The sequence below is a fragment of the Accipiter gentilis genome, chromosome 29 (assembly GCF_929443795.1).
Source record: "Accipiter gentilis chromosome 29, bAccGen1.1, whole genome shotgun sequence".
Lineage (NCBI taxonomy): Eukaryota > Metazoa > Chordata > Aves > Accipitriformes > Accipitridae > Astur > Astur gentilis.
This window is the reverse complement of record NC_064908.1, coordinates 21,551,494-21,571,450: the sequence shown is the minus strand read 5'-3', so window position 1 is coordinate 21,571,450 and position 19,957 is coordinate 21,551,494. Positions and strand designations below refer to the sequence as shown.

At 36.8% G+C, this 19,957-nt stretch overlaps 1 protein-coding gene across 9 annotated transcripts in view; it reads left to right on the top strand.

The window, feature by feature from the left end:
• Positions 1–19,957, top strand: part of GARNL3 (GTPase activating Rap/RanGAP domain like 3) — a 60,795-nt gene that overhangs the window by 23,811 nt on the left and 17,027 nt on the right. For 5 of the 9 annotated variants that reach the window (XR_007509885.1, XM_049831761.1, XM_049831764.1 and 2 more), the window contains exons 7-19: positions 1,348–1,411; positions 1,675–1,701; positions 2,114–2,189; positions 2,810–2,908; positions 3,462–3,565; positions 4,859–4,967; positions 7,374–7,419; positions 11,678–11,784; positions 12,635–12,756; positions 13,537–13,641; positions 16,041–16,115; positions 16,830–16,941; positions 17,665–17,763. Coding sequence is in view for 8 of the 9 variants with exons in the window: in XM_049831761.1 (XP_049687718.1) it covers positions 1,348–1,411; positions 1,675–1,701; positions 2,114–2,189; positions 2,810–2,908; positions 3,462–3,565; positions 4,859–4,967; positions 7,374–7,419; positions 11,678–11,784; positions 12,635–12,756; positions 13,537–13,641; positions 16,041–16,115; positions 16,830–16,941; positions 17,665–17,763 (1,145 nt within the window). In the remaining variant the exon portion in view is untranslated. Of the gene's footprint in view, positions 1–1,347; positions 1,412–1,674; positions 1,702–2,113; positions 2,190–2,809; positions 2,909–3,461; positions 3,566–4,701; positions 4,744–4,858; positions 4,968–7,373; positions 7,420–11,677; positions 11,785–12,634; positions 12,757–13,536; positions 13,642–16,040; positions 16,116–16,829; positions 16,942–17,664; positions 17,764–19,957 lie in introns of all 9 variants that reach the window. The other 4 variants (XM_049831762.1, XM_049831769.1, XM_049831766.1 and 1 more) reach the window with 2 other exon arrangements.

The window sequence follows — 19,957 nt, the reverse complement described above, 5'->3', positions numbered from 1 at the left end:
CTTCTTCATCTTCTTCACCGAGATGAGCTAAGTCCCCTCTTCTAAGTCCTACAGCACTGGCTTGAATAGTGTTCCTAGTTGTCAATACTGCATGTTGTGCCTGCATAAGCACCTGATCTTCCATGTCTGCCCAGCAATTGCTGAAATATCTCTTCCTAACATCCCTTAAAACCCAGCCTTTCCCTCCACTCTCAGCCACATAGACATTTTTGGTCAGGCATCCCAGAGTGGAGAAACTTTGTCTTCTGTTGCCTAGGGTCATAACTTACGCTGAATCACCCTCACGTGTTCCATCCTGTGATGCTCCAGTATTTTTTCAGAGGGAAATGCGGGCTTGTTACAGATCTTGTTCCTCACTTCTCACAGGGTCTGTGCCACATGCAGTCAGCTGGATAAATGTCATCTCCTTTTGCCCACTTGGGTTTGGACTAAAATCTCTTCCCTGACTATTATTTTGCTTTTACAGTCCTTGAGCCTTCCCTCAGGCCTGATTGATACTCCTTTGACATTTCACCCTTTTCACAGCCAGTGTGAATCTAGGTACAGACTGTCTCAAAGAATTTTGGTTACATTAATAAACCCATTTTTTTTTCTAAATTAATTGGAACATTTCAATCCCTTTCCAAAGGAAGTAAAGCAAATCCTGTCTGCATTATGTTCTAGCATAAGCGATGATGGAAAGATGGATCAGATTTGACCTTCTTGTTAGTTCACTGTGCCCCAGACAGACTGCATCCAGCACTCCGTGACGTGCTGTGCAGTTCTAGAAATTAATGCTGGGGGAAAAAAATGGGCAAAAATAATCGTAGATGCAGAAACACAAGTTAGGAAAAAGTGCTATAAATTGGGTGTTTCTGTTTACTGAGGCAGTTGGTCTTGCTTCTTATTTAAATACTTTTTTCTGTTCTGTACGTGGATCTTTGGCCTGTGAATTGGGCACTGAACTCTCGTTTTTCATTTGACTCGCCTTGAATTACTTTAGAAGAGAGAGAAAAGCTTACAAAATAGAATAGGTTATTGAGTCCTCCTAAAATGCTCGTAATGATTATATATAAAGCCAAAGTGTGATGGAATAAAGCTCTGTGCTTTATAAGTAAATACAGTTAGTTTAAACCTGATTTCAATTCAGGGTCTTACTAATTTCTGTTTTTAAAATCCAAAAGAAGTTTAGGAAGTCTTGGAGGTTAGTACTGTGGGAAAGAAATGGCTATTCCACAAAACATTCCATGTAAGAGAGGCTCTTTAAACAATTCCTTTTGTAACCAGTTCTGACTGCAAACAGTTAGTAGTTTAATGTTGAAATGTATACTTGCCGTTCTATAAAGCAGTATTTCATTTGCATTTCAGTGCTATGAGTCTTGACAAATTTGAGAAGAGCCCAAGGGAAATTTTTCATCCTGAGATACAAAAGGTAGAGGTGACTACTTTATTTTGTTTGGTTGTTTTTCTTTATTATTTTCTGGAAAAATAAGTCATTAAGTATTAATGCTACTAGTTTGTTTCTTTCAGTAGCAGGATAATAATGATGAGTAGGGTTACGTGGTACTACAAAATAAACTGTCTTTATCAGTTGAACTGGCCACTTCAGAACAAAACTTAAATATACAAGGATGTTACAGTTTTATTTGTGTTGTCTTTAATACCACTGTGCTAAAGATATTGTTTTGTTTACAGGATTTATTGGTTCTTGAAGAGCAAGAGGTAAATGTAAACTTACCACTCCTAGCTCACAGACCTGTTCAATGAATACAGCTTTGTATTTGAAATATTTGCACTGAAATGCTTGTGACAACTTAGAAATCAATTGCTTATTGCAGTAAAAAAGTGGTATTTCTTTGCAACGTATGAGATAAAAAATAATTTTAACCACCAACTTAATATATCATATTAATGGATTACCAACTTAGTATATCATAACATTCATAATCTATGATCAAAGGTAAATTATTGGGTATCTGCTACTTGAGCACATAATGGAATCGGTATGAAATGTATATTCCCATGGATAGGACATATACAAAGGTACGTGTATAAAGGTCTTTAGAGAAAACATTGTTTTAGGTCTTTTGTTTGATTGCCTATTTATCATATAATATTTGGTTTTATTTCTCAGGGATCTGTGAACTTTAAATTTGGAGTCCTTTATGCAAAGGATGGGCAGCTTACAGATGATGAAATGTTCAGCAATGGTGAGGTTTTCACCTTCTTAATTGTTCTATTCATCCGAATAAAAAAAATGGAGGACAGTGCCTACACGTGGAAGCCAGAAGGGAGGTGATGGTTATGTGAACAGTAGTTTTGTTAGGTTTTCATGTTCATCTTGGGTGAAAAATTGTAGTGTAGAATCTTCTATTTCTGTAAAAGTTTGCTGTAGGAAACCTACTATTACAACTTGGAAGATACTGAAATTTCTTTTCTAGAAATAGACTATATAACATAAGATTTAGAAAAAGGAAGTAGTTGAAGCAGGCAACTCAATGTTACTTGCAAAAAGTCACTTTGTTTCTAGTTCTTTCACTCTTAGGTTTTTGCAGCATGATCGTGTTCTTCTATGCACTTGAACAGTGTCTTGGAGTTAGTAAAAGAGGTCACTGTTTAATGTCACATGATGATGCCTATTCTGCAAGACTGGGATGCTGTTTCTTTAAAGGTAGAAGGCTTGGATGACATGAGGAGAAACTTATTCAGCTGAAACTTCGGTCCTTATGTCCTGGGAGCAGGACCTGTTCCTGTATTATGATTATTTTTTATAGGTGTTCTATTACTACATGTGCTTTTCTGTTGTAACATTTCTGCCTTCTGCATGTAGAAACTGGAAGTGAAAACTTTCAAAGATTTTTGCATCTCTTGGGTGACACAATTACTTTGAAAGGCTGGACAGGCTACAGAGGAGGACTGGACACTAAAAGTAAGAACTCATCTGAAGCAAAAAAGGGGAGAGGGGCTGCAATATAAATGTTTTAGCTTATTGGATGCATATATTGTATATATTGTGGAAATAATACAATCCCAAAAGAGACTTCCTCTGTGCATGCTAAATGCTCTGCTTCACCAGGAAGAAGTCAGGTTAGCTTAAATCATTGGTGTGGATTGCGGTTGAAGAAAAGTATTTATATGACCTGTATTTTCAAGGTGAACAGTTTTGTATTATGTTGGAAGGGAGTGAAGAATAACCTGACATGTTACTTGCTTCATGATAGTAGGGCGTCATGGCTTGAAGGACCATGTGTGATTTCAGGAGGCTAGGTGAAGGACATCATAGGTTTTAAGATTGTGAGTATGCAGATTAGGTTGCAGACTTGGGTTTGGACCTACATAGAACATGCAGTGTGGACATTTTATAACATGGATCAGAAAAAAGGATGACTAAAGAAGGTTTGGTAGAAGGACCTGAAATATCTTTTGATCCTTAGAAAACTTAAAGGACATATTTCTGCTGAGAATGTTGTCTTCCCTTGCAGATGATACAACAGGAACCTGTTCCATCTATACAGTTTTTCAAGGGCATGAAATTATGTACCATGTTTCAACCATGCTACCATATTCTAGAGAGAACAAGCAGCAGGTACATGGTTCTCTCTTTCTTTTTTTTCTTTTTTCTTTTATTTATTTCTTAAATCATGAACTCCAAAACTTTAGATGAAAATAAGGGATTTCTTGCCTGTTAATATTTTAGAAATATAAGTCTTAAGACTTTTTCCTATGTTTTTTTCCTCAATACTATACCTAATGCTGATGATGTCATGATGTTTGTTAGAAGATAATGCATCGTCTCATCTCTATTAAGGTACAAAAGACACTTGCAAAGAAAGTCAAAATTGATTGACTGAGGAGTGATTGAGTATTCTGTTATTCAGGTGACTTTTAGAGCTTCACTTCTGCAGTTATTGTTACCTCAAAGAATTTAGGAAGACTGGAAATTAGACTTGTGTGTGAATTGTCAGAATACTCACATATGTAACACACAGCTCATACTCAGGTAGCAATTTGTGTAGGTTCAAAGAAATTCCCTGTGTGAGCATGTTAATGGCAAGCCTTGTGCATTTCTCTAAAGCACTACTGTTGTCCTCTCATAGATTGACTAGGTGGGTTCTAGGGTACTTGTTCAAATGTGCTGTCATCCATTGCTTGAACCTTTCTAGGTATTATATAATGAAAAAAATACTTTATAAGCACATGCATTTACCTATACATCACACATCCATAATGATTTACCTAAAATTACTCGCAAATTACTTGTTTTACTATTTTCTTATTTAAGCAATAATTATATATTATGTATTATTATAATAATATAATTAGATTATATAATTATATATTGTCCTTCTTTTATTTCCATGTCAGTTTTCTCATGCTTTTGCCTTGGATTGATGACAAGATCACAGCAGAAACCAGAGGCCAATCAGGACATTTATTGTTTTTAAAGAATAACTCAGCATCAGAGTTTTTTTCCTTTTATTTCAAGTGGTGGATTTGCTTTTTTGGAATGCTATGTGTTCCCTGCCCAACTTGTGAATATTAATTATGGAAATTACGGAAATTATGAGTGCTTTGCTAACTTAAAAATATGCGATAGCATAGCTGCTGTTTTAATAGCTGCATTCTGTGTGCACCATGTCATTGCTAGGTTTACTTGCTTATAGTTAAGTAATAATTTTATATTGGCTTCAATCATATTGACCATAATTTTCCTCTTTGCAGTTTAGGAATATTGTTTTACCATTCTCTCACAGAACTGTGAAGGTATTTATTCATGTCTTTTAAGTCATTGTGTCTGTCTTTTTTTTTTCTTTTTTTTTTTCTTCCCCCCCTTCTTTTTTTTTTTTTTTCCTTTTTTTCCTTTCTTTTTTTTTTCCAGGTAGAAAGGAAGCGACATATTGGAAATGACATTGTCACTATCGTATTTCAGGAAGGCGAAGAGTCTTCTCCAGCATTCAAGCCATCCATGATTCGCTCTCATTTTACACGTATCTTTTTCCTTACATTTTCTAGTGATTTTTTTTTTTTATTTTTTATTTTTTTGAAGATCAATATTACTTTTAATTCTACCCTAAGTCCTTCCTGCATGCTATTTATGGAAGTGAAAACTGTTTTAGAAAGGCAGTTGCATTCTTGCGTTCTTTACCTTCAACTGCGTGACGAGGAGTCTCTAAGTCTGACTCATGAAACAATTTTTATGTTGAACCACTTACAAGATAAGGTCAAAACCAGAATGTGATTTTTAAATTGTATTTTTATTGAAGGCATTTATTTGGATCACTTTGCATGTTGAATTTTATACATTTTCATAAAATACAAATTCATAAAAATATTTCTGTTAGTGATGTGAATTAATTTGGCATTAAGTGTTGAATATTGCTTTTTTAATGTTTAGACGCTGTTTATTTTAAATATTTATGTATTTTGGATCGGTGTTTCTCAAATCTTTCAGGCCATAAACCACATATTCTCCAGATTTTGGCAGCCTGTGTTTTTCAGACTTTTGGTTGAAAACACTGTGAAGGCAATATGGTTCCAAAATCCAGCTGCCAATCGCTTGGGATTATCATGGGGTCACACTAGTGGTCCACAGATCCCAGTCTGGCATCTATTATGCTAGATGGAATGGGATGAAGAAAAATGGATGGAAAGAAGAAAATTCTTATTTCTATCCATGCTCTGTTGCTGAGTTTTTGAAAATGATCGCAAAGCTTATGACTGCTAAACCTAGTTCTCAGGCTGACTAACTGCTGTTAGAACTTTCTTGCTAGTTTTGTCCATGGCTGGTCTTAGTTTTTAGATTTAAGCTCTTTAATATTAACCTCTTTTACATTAAATGGAGGAAGTGACTAGAAGAAAAAGAAGTCCACAATTAAAAAAACTTTAGATATCAGAGGAACCTAAATATTGTTAATAAGAAATGTTTACCAAGTCAATGTACCTGTTCATCAGAGTGTCAGCATTAGTAAAAAAGGAATATTTTTTCCCATATTGCTCTTAGGAAGACTTGTTATGATGTAATTGATGCACCCTACTCTTCAATTTTTGACAAACATTTTGAGGTTCAGCTGTCCTTGGTGTAATAATGCGTTGGAGGGGCAGATGTGGCCTAAATCCATAAGGATGTGTTATCATTTAGGTCATTTTAAGTAATCCACAGCTAGTTGATGGAGTCCTATCACCTTCCTGGTGTTTTCAGTTGACCTAGCCAGGGATAAAGGTGTCGGCAAGAAAACTGTGGGTTGGCACTAATCTGTCAGATGTGGTAAACCTCAAAGCTCACTGAATCTGTACTAGTGCTTTGTACTAATTTTCTTACATGCCATAGCACCCCTTTTTTGTTACTTCTACAATGGGAAGAATTAGTGTACAGATATACCACTGTGCTGTCCTGTACAGCAAATGATAGCTGCTATAAGGGTTTTCCATGAGTCATCTGTAGGTAGGATCGAGTTACCCAAATAAAGGCATCCAGTACCAAGTTAGATGTCCCAGCACATCTGAAATGTCTGCACAGGTCTGGCAGATATGACTCGGCACCTACAGGAGATCTGTGCCCCTCTTGGAATAGCAGCTGGAGACTAGGCAACATACTCTCAAGCATCTTAAATAGCACTGGATGCTTACGTTGAGATAATTGAATCCCATCGTAAGTCGTTTTTATTGTGCAGTCTCCAGTAGTGCTGATCACAGCTATTGGCAAAGGTCTCTTTGTTCTACCTGGAACAAACCCATACAGCCAATGAAGTTATTCAGACTTAGACATTCCTTGACACTATTTATAAGGACAGAAAACTTAAAAGAGATGGTGTTAAGGAAATATGTCAAAGCAAGAAGCCTCTGATTCCATAAAAATATCTTGCAAGGCAACTATAAGGATTTCTCTGATTTTTTGCCCAGATTTGCCCAAAGTTATGGATAAAGACTGCTAATACATTTTTGTGTACTTGCACTTTAAATCCAACTCTTTATTTTCTTACAATTGTTAGCTAGATTATTTCATTGGAATCTTTCCTTCAATGGAAGTTTTGATATAAGCAAAGTTCAAAATCAGTACTTTTTTAATCAACTGAAAGAATTTTTAATTGTAGGTCTATCAAACACACACAAAACACACTACATAGCACATTTTATGCTTCATGTAACAGCAAGAAGTCTGTATTTGTGGTACTAGCTCAATTTTTAAAACTGTTGATCAAACACAATAAAATTTTGTATGGGACCTCCTTTATAAATGGTAATATGTGTATAGTCTAGAATATTTTATATATTTACATTGATTAATATATTTTACCTTTATTAAATCTGCGATCTGCTGCAGTAAAAAAAAAAAGTATATTAAAATACATGTGAGCTTCATTAGTACTGGATTAACTTCCTTAACTGCATGGCAGATATTTTTGCCTTAGTGAGATATAATAAGCAGAATGATAGTTACAGGTAGGTGCTGATTGTAACAAATAACTTCACACTGAATTTCTGATGGTTGAGAGATAACAGGAAAACATTTTATATTTTCCACCTGTCTGTATGCCAGGAATCCAAATGAACTTAAGAAATTGAAGAACAATATGGACCTGGATGCAGATGGCTGTAAACTGGCTATGAATAAGTTGCATGTTTCTAACCATCAGAAAACTGAAATTCTGGAACAGGCATAAGCTAAGGGGGCAAAACAAAACTACTTTTTAGATGAAATGTAACAAAATGATGGAAGATATGCCTGGAACATACTGACGTGGTGAGATCAATGACATAGTGAACTACATGTGTGATGAAAGTTAATTAGATGTGATGTTGTGATGGCCAGGGACTGTGGATCCTTACAGGTCTAGGTTCAGTTGTAGCTAAGCAAACTAGCTCATTTTTGGGGATCTTAATAGAGTACTTGTACAATTGGACATCACGTACTTAAAACCTAGTGGAATTTTGCTGGTAAATCATGTGTTCTTCATCTGTTTTTCAGTTAGCCCTGGGACCCTCACACTGGAGGCATATGCTGTCCAAGTCTGAGTCCATTAGGGCTCACCAGAATCTGTAAAGCAAGCGTTTCTGCAGCCTCGTGCCTAGGCTTTTTAATAAACAAAGTGGCTTTAACCAAATTGTTAAGCCCAACTATTCTCTTGAGGTTAATGGTGAGATGCCATAGACACCTGTCAGTCTTGCAAAAGCAGAGCGGCAGGGGGATGTCATAGTCCAAGCCCATGGGAGGGATTCAACTTGGGCTTGAACAAAATAAGCGGTAAAGAGAAATAAAAGAGTTACCGTTTAGCTGCCACTGTGTGCTGCAGTTCTTAGTATAGCACGTAGACTTGACACTGTTATTTCTCCTTTACAAAGTACTGTGCTGGGAAACCAAAATGTTTGGTTTATGCAGCACTAGAAAGGAAACTTTAGGGCATGAAACTAAAATTATGCCTCAGACTGGAATCTGTGTGTGTATATGTATGTCTACAACACTCAAAGCTAAAAACTTTTCAAGATGGGATGGTGAGGTCAATGTGTTAGGCTTTGAGTGCAGATTTCTAATGGCTGTGTGAGCCTGCATGACATGAGTTATTATTTAGCAAAATTTTAAACTCTTTGCAAATCATTCTGCCCCACATTTGCAGGACGAAGCTGAAGGTTGACAGCATTGGGTCTGCTCCTTTGAGGTGAACTACTAGTTAGCTTGTAGTGGAAAGAAAGAAACTGAACTTGGAATTGGCTTCCAGGAACACAGGGTCCTTGCGTAGATTAGTTTTGCTTCCTCCTTCCTTGACAATTCCATAACTCTGAGGACTTGGGCTGATTGTGAAAGACACCAGCAATATCCCTGGCACTGATCACCTGGCACTAGTGTTTTTTTAGTTTTGAACAAGCCATATCACTTTGACAGCTAAGAAATATAGTACAAGTGTAGAAGGCCTTCTTATAGCCTCTCCCTCAATGCACAATACAGATCACTGATACCAGCCATAGTCCATGGTTTCAGAAGCTGTTGCTCAGATCCAGTCATGTGGTTCCAACCATTCCAATGTATGTAAATTCTGGCTTGCTTTGCTCAGCCTACAAAGTGTAAAAAAACTTCCAATCTTCCCAATCATCTAAGAATCTGTTCTTCTTGCTGCAATATAGGTTACTGGAACTTTTTGTATCTCAAATATACAGGACTAGCTAAGCCTTCTTGCCTAGCTCCAAAACTTGATTGTTAGCAGTAAGAGTTTGGTGCTTTTTGTGCAACTGCAACTTCACCGACTCATTTACGAATGTTACTTGAAATCATCTACAGTGCAAATGTGGAAATGCACATGAATGCGAAGGGAAGAAGAAAATGGGCTAACATTAACTAGATTTCTTCAAGAGGTCTCACTGATAATGATGTGTGCTTTCCCCTATCTTACCTTGTTCTTTGAGTCCCTTAGTATTTGGGAGTCTTTATTTTGGGGCATGCTGGAAGAGAGGGTTCACACCATCGTTGTGATGTGGAGTATGAGATGAGGCAAAGCAAGTATATGACACATAGGTGCAGGAGTCAAAAGTCTACAAACTTGGGTGCTTGAGGTGCATGTATATCCACAGGCATGTCCATATATATGTGTGTATATATATACATACATATGGACAAATACATCTCAAAAGAATTTTTCACTAGAAATAGCTTTCTTTTTCAATATAGCTAAGAAATTTAAATCTTGATTCAATAAGATAAGAGAAATCTGTATTACTATGTTTCTCCAGCATGCCATTAAATCTAGCTCCAGAGAAGAATCTAACAGCATGATACTTCAGTTTACATATGTGGGTTATTTCCCCCCGCCCCCGCTATTTGTAGCTAAAGTTTGTTTTGGAAAATGTCTGTGGCCTAGTTAAAAAAAGGAGTAGTTTTATTTTCCTCAAAGATTTTGTGAGCACCTTCTTGCATTTTTTTTTTCAATTGGTTGTCCTCATAGATTCTGCTTTTCAGCATTCCCAAGTTTGTGAGAGGCACAAAAAATGTTCCATGATTACGATGTGCAGTGAAAGCTCAGTTACTTCTTTCCTTCTTTTCCTCTTGTTTTGGGACAGAAACCTGGGCATGCATCCCTCATTAGCCTTTAAGAAGTGAATGTTGTCCTAATTGTAAGCTAATATTCAGTAGATGGGCTAGCCATGGTAAATACTTTCTACATTGCTGTTTATTTGGGAAAAAAAATGAGTAGCAGTGAATAAGATAAATTTGTCTCTCACTCTGAAAAACTGACTGCTTTTACTAGATCAGTCTGTCTTATTCCTTAGTTGCTTCATTCTGCCAGTCTTAACACATCTTCCCATAGTGCATATCACACAGTATTCTTACCCTGTATGACAGGCTTAACACGTTACTGTATATTTCAGCTTGGTCTAATTACATTTCTTTCTGTCTCTTCACCTTAGGCACGCACAGGACTCTTGTTCTTTCTGTTGTGTTGTTGGGTTTTTTTGTGAAAACGGTCTTCCAAGTGGCCAAAATTTCAGTCAAAATAAACCAGGGATACTCTAGGCTTTTGAGACAAATTGTCCTTGTTTCATATGCAATGCCACTGTGAGGTCTGACACTGAATTTCTGCTTAGAATGACTTATATATTTTATGTCACTCAAGAAGTCTATTGTTTTGGTCAGTTTTGTTGTGGTTTTACCCATCTTAACTCATTCTGCTTTAGCCAAGAAACATTTCACTCCCTATGTAGTGATAAATTATTATTTTCTACCTGGATGGAATAAGATAAACATAGGGTATCTCTGAAACTGTGTCTTGAATCTGTGAAAACAGTATTAGCGTGATCAATATTTATGCAAATGTAATACTGCATTTCAGATTGTACGCACAGTTTCTAAGCTTGCATGAAAAAAGACCAGATGAATCCATTACAATCCATTTGACTCAATACCAGTCAATCACTGCTGTTTTTTTGAGCAAGTGAATTCTGACTGGTTTATATAACAGTAGAGATGGGTTGAATCTATAATTTTACCATTTAACTTGCTGTGACCTGTGTCAGCTGCACATGCTGCTTGGAAGATCTTTGTCTGACCGCTATCTTACAGTGAAGAACTTTGTGCAGACTGTCACTTGAAATACTGAGGAATGATTACTTACCTTAAAGAAGCTATGGCTTGCTGAGCATGTTGTATGCACAGTTTTTGTACCTGCCATTCATTTTTGCTATGCTGGATTCCTTACGGATCCAAAGAACTCAGCAGGTCCAGCTGTCATGGAAGTCATTCTGACTCTCTCTTCCTCAGTGAAATGAATTTGCTATTCCTGAGATAGAGATTCAGCTGTAGTAAGCCATTGTTATTCAGAGCAAATCTAATATTTCAGGCATGTGGTAAATGGATAGGTAAGGTGGAAATCTGTAAGGAGAACGTATTTTGCAGGCAAAGATCTGTTCTGTTACAGCTTTTTTGAAAGGACTAGATTTTGCTAGTGCCACTAAAAGCATTGTTCTACAAGTGGAATTGCAAAATTCTGTTGTAATTTTTAGTGTCCCAGTGTTAGTTTGTGTAAAGGAAGCAGAATTTTGCTCTAGTGAATAATTCCAAGGGAATGTTTTTTGTTAGACCCGTGGGAGGTTCTTACCTAAGACATACCCAGATACAGTTTCCAGTTTGTTCTTCAGTTTTGAACAGTGTCTATAAAAATGGTGGGTTTTGAATGTGACTTTCAGTATAGATAAAGATTTGTTCTTTCAATAGGCTGAAAATATTTTCCGAAGAAAGTGTTCCTCTCTTTGGGCCTCCCCTTCCCTCCCCACCTGTGTTTACAAATCACCAGGAATTCAGGGATTTTGTGTTAGTGAAATGTAAGTGAGTTATTCTTTTGCTAGAAACACTTTTTAATAAGTGCCTTAATATATTGAAATTAACAATGCTTAAAATGTGAACACATTTTCTTGTGTATGCTGCTGTTCTGTATAGAACTTTTTTTCAAATCTGTAGTGTAAGTGGGATGTCAGTTCCATGAAACTGTTTCAGTCAGATGAACAAAAATCTGAATTTCTATTCAGTTATGCTTCTCGGGCTACTAGATACAAACTGACTTTTACATTTGCAGAATGTGCAGCCATATTTAGCTTTGATTTTTCTTAAAGGAATTGGAGAGCTGTAAGAATTTATAGTGCTTTTCCATGTTTAGTAATAGAAGGTGTTAGGTTAGCCGCTCTGAAAACCTGAAAATATAAGCTTTTCTGAATGCGTGCTGCATAGGTGCCTTTCAGCACCTTTAAGAACTTTTTAATTCTGTAATGATTCAGTTTCAGTTTTCATTGACTCTTACTTGCCCTTCTAAATCAGCAAGAAAGAAATGTTTGAGAACTGATCGTGATTATTACAGTTAGATGCTTACCTGACAGGAACTTGACTGATAACTCATTTTGCATATTTAAACTGGTTTAGTACTTAAATTGATTAGCAGTTTGTTTTTATTTTTTTTTATTAGTTAGTAGGTTATTGGGATCCCTTGAAGAATTCTCCTTTTAGTAATTTTTTTCTTTTAAGCTTAAGCGATCATTATTCACTAAAAAATGTGCAAAAAGGAGGCAACTCTAAATTACTAAGGGGAAAACAGGTATTTTTGTACAGAGGCAGTCTAGAGTCGGTGGAAGTTGTCAGAGTTCATTTAGGTAATGTGTCTTCTTTGCCATAATATTTTAGTAATAAATGGGGAAAAAGCCACCTTGGAAACCCCAACATTTTCTCAGAAACGTCAACGCACTCTAGATATGCTGATCCGCTCTTTATACCAAGACCTGATGCCTGATCTACACAAGGTAAATGTAAGTCAGAAGTCTCTGCATCCCTCATGTGCTCTCCTATTCTCACTAGTAGATTCAATGTTCCATTGCTTTAGAAGACTGTAATCCTAATAAGCACTGAGCTGCATACACTAGGCTAAATACCAATTGTCATTTTACAGTTATATGAAAGTTTACAGACAGTCCTTTCAGGATAGGACTCTTCACGCATTTGTTTAAACCAGGTGTGAGGAGAAGCATAACAATGTCATACTTTGTATAAACTTAACTGCAGCAAGGGAATAGGAAATTTAGGCTTTGCAAATACAGGTATTAGTCTTGTCACCATAAAACCTGTAATTACTTATTCCATTATGTATAAATTTGGATCATTTTTACCCTTGGATAACAATGAGATAACTTCATTTTAGGTGATGAAGACTTATTCTTAAGGTGATTCTTAAATAACTAAAAAGAAGTTCAATACTTCTAAAATTAGCAAGGTGCTATATTTTTTTCCCACTGTTTATTTCTCTTAGCTAAATAGGTCTGCTTAAAGGTTTTTGTCCATATATTCATATCTGTGGTCTTTGCTATGATTGTGTAGAACATAACAGTGATAAACTATGACAAGTTGAAAAGTAAAGCACTCAAGGACTGGCAGAGTTGCAGTTTCTGTTCTCTGAGAAGCTATACAGTTAGATTCATCACTACAGGAAAAAAAACAGACAAAATTTAAATGATATCACATTCAGTTAACTCAGATTAAAAGATTATGAAAACTTTTGGTTCAATTTAAAAAAGAAATGTTTTCTGTTTTAGAACATGCTCAATAGAAGGTCCTTCAGCGATGTGTTACCAGAGTCCCCAAAATCAACACGGAAGAAAGAAGAAGCTCGGCAAGCAGAGTTTGTCCGACTTGGTCAGGTAGGATCAATTTAGGAGGCACGCTCCTATGTTTACAAAGACTGCGTCACCCCTTTTGTTAGAATTTGATTAGCTTGCAGAGTTATGTCAGGACTTAATGCAGATCTCTGTGGTCAAAAATAGTTTTGTAGTATTCTGTTAGTTTAAGCTACATTAAGGTAAAATATGAATAAAAGTATTTATCTGTAACACCTGAGGTACACAACACAATTACAAATATTTATAAAATACATAAGCTAAAGGAAGGTTGGAAAAATCACACCTTAGGATCAAACCTAAAAGGTCCTTCCTTACTTGGTGCAGCAGATGCTTTCTGTCTCCAAGCAGAAAAGTGCTCTCTCTTTTTCCGTGCTTTAGAAAATCATAATCTTTCATGGATTTCCTCTATATGTCTTATTAAGATTGAATTTCTTACAAATTATTTACCCTACTTCAGCCAGGAAGAAGTTTTGACAGTCTTTCTGCTAAGTCAGAGGTTGCCACACATCTTTGAACATACCAGACTCTGACTTCAATTTCTGTGGGCTTATTGATTCCATGAGGAGTAAAACTTCCTGATGATTTAGATAGTCTGGTTTGATCTGATAGTTCATTGCAGCAGGAAGAAAGACGGTGTGTATGCTCATCAGTTCCCCTGTCCCTTCCCGCTTGTCTCTTCTTGATCGTAGACTGGTGACACGGTTCTGCTGCTTATCTTAAGAATACCTCTTTTCTGAGCTGATTTAACTCAGCAGGAGTTAACAGAGCAGGAAACCAAAACAAAAAAAATGAAATTAAAAAAAAAACAACCCACACCACCAGCAAAACCCCAGCCTCCTCCCTTCTATCTCATTTTTTTATCTGAGTTAGTAAGCTAAAGAGTGGAAGAGTTTGAGAAGTTCCAGGTCCAGTTAAAGGTAGAGAATGGAGCCAGGTGGTTGAGAGCCGGTGCAAAAGAATCTCGGGGCTGTTAGAGCCTGCATTGGCAGGGCTGCAAACTCTGCTCCTCTGTGCTTGGCCCACCTTTTCCCCAACCACCTTGAAATAACTAGTCACTCTAGGCAGGTTCCCCAAGTTTACTAACTACTGTACAGAAGTTGAAGGAAAACATGGTTATTGAAAGTATAGAAACCTATAAGCTTGATCCCCTTCACTTCCCCCAAGTTAAACTCTGATAAGATACTCATGTTACAATCCATTTGGGACTCATTTAAACAAGACTTCCATCCCTGGCGTGGCCTTCATCGAAGGGGAACCTATATGTGGGTTAAAAATTTATAGATACCTGTTTGTTTGTATTTTTTTGAAGGTTCTTTTCACATTTAAATCTTTCCCTTTCCTAAAAGAACTTTCCTCTAAGTTACAAACTGTAGGCTTGAACACATTTTAACTTGCCTTCCAAGTAGCTCTTAATCATTCTTGCCAAACTCTATGAATGTGTCTGTCTCCTTAGTTATAGTCAGTTGAGTTTTTAGACGGTAAACAAAACTCACTGATGACTGCCTCAGCAGTATATTTAAATCATTTATTGTCAAGGTGACCTCAGCTGACTGGTGGGATGAAGTTAAAATGTTAATGCAATGAAGTATTTTGTGCATCTCTGTAAGCTGACAGCCATGCTTAATGCAAATGTGCAAATGCTGCTTGCAGCTGATTACTGCCACTTCACAGAAACCATGCGTGGTGATAGGCAAAATCCAGAGACCATGCATGATAGTAGGCAAACTTCAGGGCAGTAAAATTGGTTTAGGTAATTTCTAAACTTTGCATTAAAGAATGCTGTGACAATTCCATGTGTTATAGCTTTATAGGAATGCTGCTGTAAAGATTAGCAATGAAGGTATATGTGATACCTTAAACAGACTTACTGTGTATCTTGCTAAAACTACGTTTATAGGGTGTTTCTCTAGAGTTCTTAGCCCTTTCAGAATCAGCTCGCTTTGAGTTACTTTTAGTTGAAGAATTTGCAATACTGTGACCATGTGTCCTTGGCAGCCCTGGCAATGTATATATAGTTTGACTTAGAGGTTTGTTATGAAGTTTTGCAAATGAAAGGCGAGCTTGTATAATTGATAAAAGGATCCTCTATCCAGCTAGCTTATAGAATGAGGTTTTTCTCTGTTACTATGTTTGACGTTTCTTTTCTGATTTTGAGTTTCCATTTAAGAAACAAACAAAAAAAAACCCAAAAACCCAACCAACATATGTTTTGGCTGAGAAGATGCCTAGCAGCCCTCTAGTGATTCATGCAGTCTTTGTTCAGGATATACAGAATTCCACTTCTTTTCTTGTTACTTAAAATGTGATAGGAATTCCAAACTGGACTGACTTTGTTGTCCTAAATTGTCCTTTCTTTATAGACTTTAGCTTGGGTATTGCTGACAAAAACTTAATTTAAATAAAACATCTGTTTGTATTAGGCATTGAAATTGAAAACCACGGTGAAAGGGGATGCCACGGCTAACTTGGCAACCACAAGCTTTTGTAAAAAGGAGGTGAGTGAACCCATCTGTCTGAGAAGAGTTATGAAAAAATTAAATGCTATCGAGTATGATATTGCATATCAGTTCTGCATGCTATTTATTTACTTTTGTAATTAGATCCTGTAGCAGCAAAGATGAAATGTATAGTGTCAAAGTGATTCTACAGCCAATATCAAATGAATAAAAGATGAGCCTGGAGGCAGAAGCATTTCTGAAGTTAAAGCAAGTGTGGATATTTTTATGTCTGAGAATATTTGATGAAAAAAACATCTTCCATACGCAACCATCTTTTATTTTAACTTCTGCATCAAGTTTAAAACAAAATTAAGTTGTGTTTTTATTTCCTGTAATACCAGATTTTGTAAGCAAATTGCATATGCATGGTGGTACATACATTTTAAGTCTATAGTGTTTTGAGTTTTTTTTAAGTAAAGTACGTACTGAGTATTTCCAGGGTTGCACTGAGTATCAGCTGTGTGTGTTTTAATTCCAGTGTTACAGGAATGTGTCTTACACTTACTAGTATCCAAACCCAATTAATACAGAGAGTACTTCCTCTGCAAGACAATTAACTAAATTTTGATATTTCAAATTAAAAAATTTTTGGAAATGTATGCTGCCAAAAGCATTTACATGTTTTTACTTGCCATTGTCCATCTCATTCTGTGTCTGTATGATTTGTATTTCTTAGCATACTTAATATGTATCCCTTATGTTACTTCATAGCCTTGGGAATCTCAATCTTTCTGCAATAATTTTCCTCATGAGGTTGTCTGTGCAGATTCTTGGGGCCAGTCCTTGCTGGTTTCTACAGATGCTGGCATCTTGTTAATAGATGGTTAGTAAATAATCCAGTGTTTTTGTGTCAATTTTTATGTATCTGACCATTTTCTTGAAGATGTATATTCATAAGCTCTGTTCAGGTGTTGGTAGGTCTTCACCTACAGGGATAGTTACCAGTCCAAGTGAATTTATAATGTTTACATAATCTAGTTGCAAAAATTCTCTCTGCACCAGAATTAAGCCATATTGGGGAGCCAATGTTAATGCAGATTTCTGAATGTTTTGTTATTTCAGATGTTGTCTTCTTGATCATCTGAAAAGACTTAGGAAGTCACATCCGAGCTCAAGGAGTGTTTAAATGGCTTATCTGCATTTCTTAGCCCTTGGTGATAGTGGGCATGAAGCCAAAAGCTAGACAATGAAAGCCTGCTTCTTCCATAGCAATGTTATTGCTAGTTTGAGCCCATATCTTCTGTGTGCCACATAAGGCCAGCGGGACTGAGGGAACAAAGTTAGTTTTCGGTGATAATTCTCAAACTTTTCAAAGTAAGGTCCCTTTCAGGCTTCAGCTGCACACTGTGATCCATGGCAATGATAAAACTCTCCCGTGAGGAAGTATTGGCTATGATGCTGTGGTATACGTAGCAGCTTTGTGCAGCTTTTTTTTGTTATCACAAGAAGAAAAACGAGTCTTTTATTACAAGAAAGAAATAGGTCAAAACAGGTGACTAGGAAATTTTAGCAAGATTTTGGGTAAATATGTGTGTTTCTTTTTTAGATGGTCAACCATCGGTGCAAGTATTTGATAAAACTCTCCAAATAAAGCAGATGCATGTGTTGGAAGCTCTGGATCTTTTGATTGCCCGAACAGACAAAGGTAGGAGAGGTCCCTGTTCTTTGATTCTCATATGAATGTGGCTGGTGCTGGGTATGTATGTCTCATGAGACAATCATGTGTATCAGTGGCAAGTATATTAGATACCTCATTTAGAATAAGGGAGCACATACAGCGACTACTGTTATTTCCTAAAAGGCTGGGCAGGGGAGGGAGGAATCCCTAAATGCTCATTCATATTTCCTTCAAGTCAAGCCTGAAACTGGTCATATGGTCTTTCTTCAGCCACTGTAGGAACTCGACAGTCTTTGGAAATCTCCTTGACTGAATTATATTTTTATTCAGTTGTGCAGTAATGTGGGGGAAATTACTTACGCTGTCACTCTTTTACCAAATGTGTTTTACTGGTACTTATTCTGTTAACTGTCACCACATCCTAGTGCTATAGAATGTATTTTCTTGAAGGTTCTGGTATAAAATGTTTAATGACTTAAATGTTGTTTGGACAGAGAATGTTTTCTTTTTAGCCTCATTTGGAAACATTAAAAGTGCATAAACTGGGCACTTTTTCAGTGAGATACTTTTTACCAAATAGTCTGTGACTGAATTTCACAAAGTGAACATACACAAAGCAAGAACAGGATCTGTATGTGTAACACAGAGAAAAGAATTATGAATATGATTGTTTTATTGGGGTTTTTTTACCACGTTACGTCTGTTTGCTCAGTATTGGCGGAAGTTACATTTACACAATCTTAAGATAAAACATGGTTCCTTTTGTATCATTGGGAATTGCCCAATTTGGCTGCACCTGATGAAATTCATCCTGGGACCTTACAGAACTTGCTCAAACTAACTGAGAGCCATTTGCAGTTCTGTCTCAAGACACCTGGAGGGTGGGTGACATTTCTCAAGATCTGAAAAGGGTGGTTGTATCTGAAGCTTGGTTTGTGAAGCTTCTAGAAAAGATAATTACATTTAATTGTCAAAACATTGTACTGTTTAAACCTGAAGAGAGAGATGTAAGCAGGCATTTTGAGGTAATAGAACAAGGTATTACTGGCATCAATTCATGACACTTCAAACAGTCTGATGAAGTCTTACTCATGTGAAAAATTGCAGAGATTTTTAACTCTTCATATGGATGGTTTCTGAAACATTTAGGAGAAAGTTCTTTCATACTCAGTAGAATTCTGGCCTCCTGTTTTGTATTTGCATACCATATTGCCTTTCATTTTCAGACTGCACTTAAGCAGCAAAAATGAGAGAAATAATGAGTTAGATGAGCAGAAGCACACTCATAAACTGGGTTCAAAGACTTTGTGGGGTTTTAGGATAAAATGTTATGTGTTGCAAGGTTAACTTTTTAAGCTTAACTATCGGCAAGAGCTTATTCATGTCAGCATTCCAAGAGAAGGTGTTGAAGAAGGCACCAATACAGCAGGTATCAATGACAGCAGCACAAATTGCTTTGGTGGCAATGGCCTCTGTTCTAATGCAGACACAGTTAAATCTAACACTACAGTGGGGTTGTTTGGGACATTTGCTGGTTAAATTTGTCCTAGTAATGAGAGGCAAGGCACAAAAATGGATCTATTTTGTCCTCCAAACACACTTTGGTTTTTTGCTCCAGCTTTATTTTGTGAAATGCCTAGACGCGAGGGTGAGGGGAGAAGAGCTGCTTTGCTTGGAAGAATCAAGTCTGTAGGAGGTTAAGAAAAACTAAAAAAGCTCAAATGATAGTCACTTTTATAGGCAGCCACAGATAAGTCTAACACCACAGTGGGGTTGTTGGGAACATCTGCAAAAGAACTAGTATTGTGAAAGAGGAGTGATGTATCCTAGAGGACACACTGGTCAAAAAGCCAGAGCTATTTTAAACGACAGGGAAAGGTGAAGATTTATGTCTGCTGAAAGGCAGGACTGCTGTCAACCTGTGAGGTGCACATCTCACAGCATATGGGGATTTAAACCCCAATTCCTTTCTAAAAGCATACCAAACCAATTTCAGTGAAGGCAGTGGTCATTTTTCTGTCTTCATAGTGAAATGCCTGCCTGGGAAGGAAGTTATCATATGTGTTTTTCTCTGCTGCACACACATAGCATCTTCACAGAGGTAAATGTGGCATGTTTGATGGAAGCATAAAAGGTCTTTTCAAGTTTGGCATAACCTCCAAAAATAACAGTGCTTAATTTAGGTAGCAATACTTGCTCCCAGCTATGGCTGCCTGTTTAC